This window comes from Cicer arietinum, chromosome 7 (genome assembly GCF_000331145.2).
Source record: "Cicer arietinum cultivar CDC Frontier isolate Library 1 chromosome 7, Cicar.CDCFrontier_v2.0, whole genome shotgun sequence".
Classification (NCBI taxonomy): domain Eukaryota; kingdom Viridiplantae; phylum Streptophyta; class Magnoliopsida; order Fabales; family Fabaceae; genus Cicer; species Cicer arietinum.
The window spans coordinates 42,380,504-42,381,305 of NC_021166.2; the positions used below are offsets into that span (position 1 = coordinate 42,380,504).

Consider the following 802-nt stretch of genomic DNA (forward strand, 5'->3'; position numbering starts at 1 on the left):
TAATTTTATACTGATTTTCAATAAAAATAATTATTTTTAAAATCTATTACAATTCTTATTTTAAATTATTGATAAAAATAAATAAATAAAAATAAATTGAATAATATTAATAATTGAGATAACAAATTGTATTATGAAGTACATAGACTTGCAATTACATAAATAATTAAATAGCATTAATTAGTTAATAAACTAACTAAGACTAACTCCCCCAACCAACCAACCAAGCTAACTAAGACTAACTCTAAGATATAAATTTACATAACATTATGAAATGTTGTGATTCGAATGATAGGTAAAATTGGTGCATATTCATCAAACCGAAACAAAAATAAAAATTTTATTACATATTATTTTAATTAAAAAAAGAAGAAAATAGATTCAGATTAAATATACATTCACAAAGTGAATGAATGACAGACACTGAATTCATTTAAAAAAGAAAGAAAGAAAGAAAGGAAGAAAAATAGTCAAGTACCTTTTTGTTCATCTTCTTCGATCCGAAGAAAAAGTGTGTAAAATATAAATGGCAAGAAAAGCTGTGTTGATCGGGATCAACTACTCAGGAACAAAAGCAGAGTTAAGAGGATGTGTAAACGACGTGTGGAGGATGCACAAATGTTTGATCGATCGTTACGGTTTTTCCGAAGACGACATCACCGTTTTGATCGACACCGATGAATCGTACACAGAGCCGACAGGGAAGAACATACGGCGGGTGTTGGGGGAGCTGGTCCGATCGGCGGAGGAAGGAGATGTGTTGTTTGTTCATTACAGTGGACATGGTACACGTCTTCCTGCT

At 30.8% G+C, this 802-nt stretch overlaps 1 protein-coding gene across 1 annotated transcript in view; it reads left to right on the forward strand.

Moving 5' to 3' along the window:
* The first annotated feature begins 288 nt into the window (after window positions 1-288).
* LOC101509880 (metacaspase-4-like) overlaps window positions 289-802 on the forward strand; it is a 2,575-nt gene continuing 2,061 nt past the window's right edge. The window contains exon 1 of the mRNA XM_004509944.4: window positions 289-800. Coding sequence (XP_004510001.1) covers window positions 527-800 — 274 coding nt within the window. The 5' untranslated portion in view covers window positions 289-526. The remainder of the gene's footprint in view (window positions 801-802) is intronic.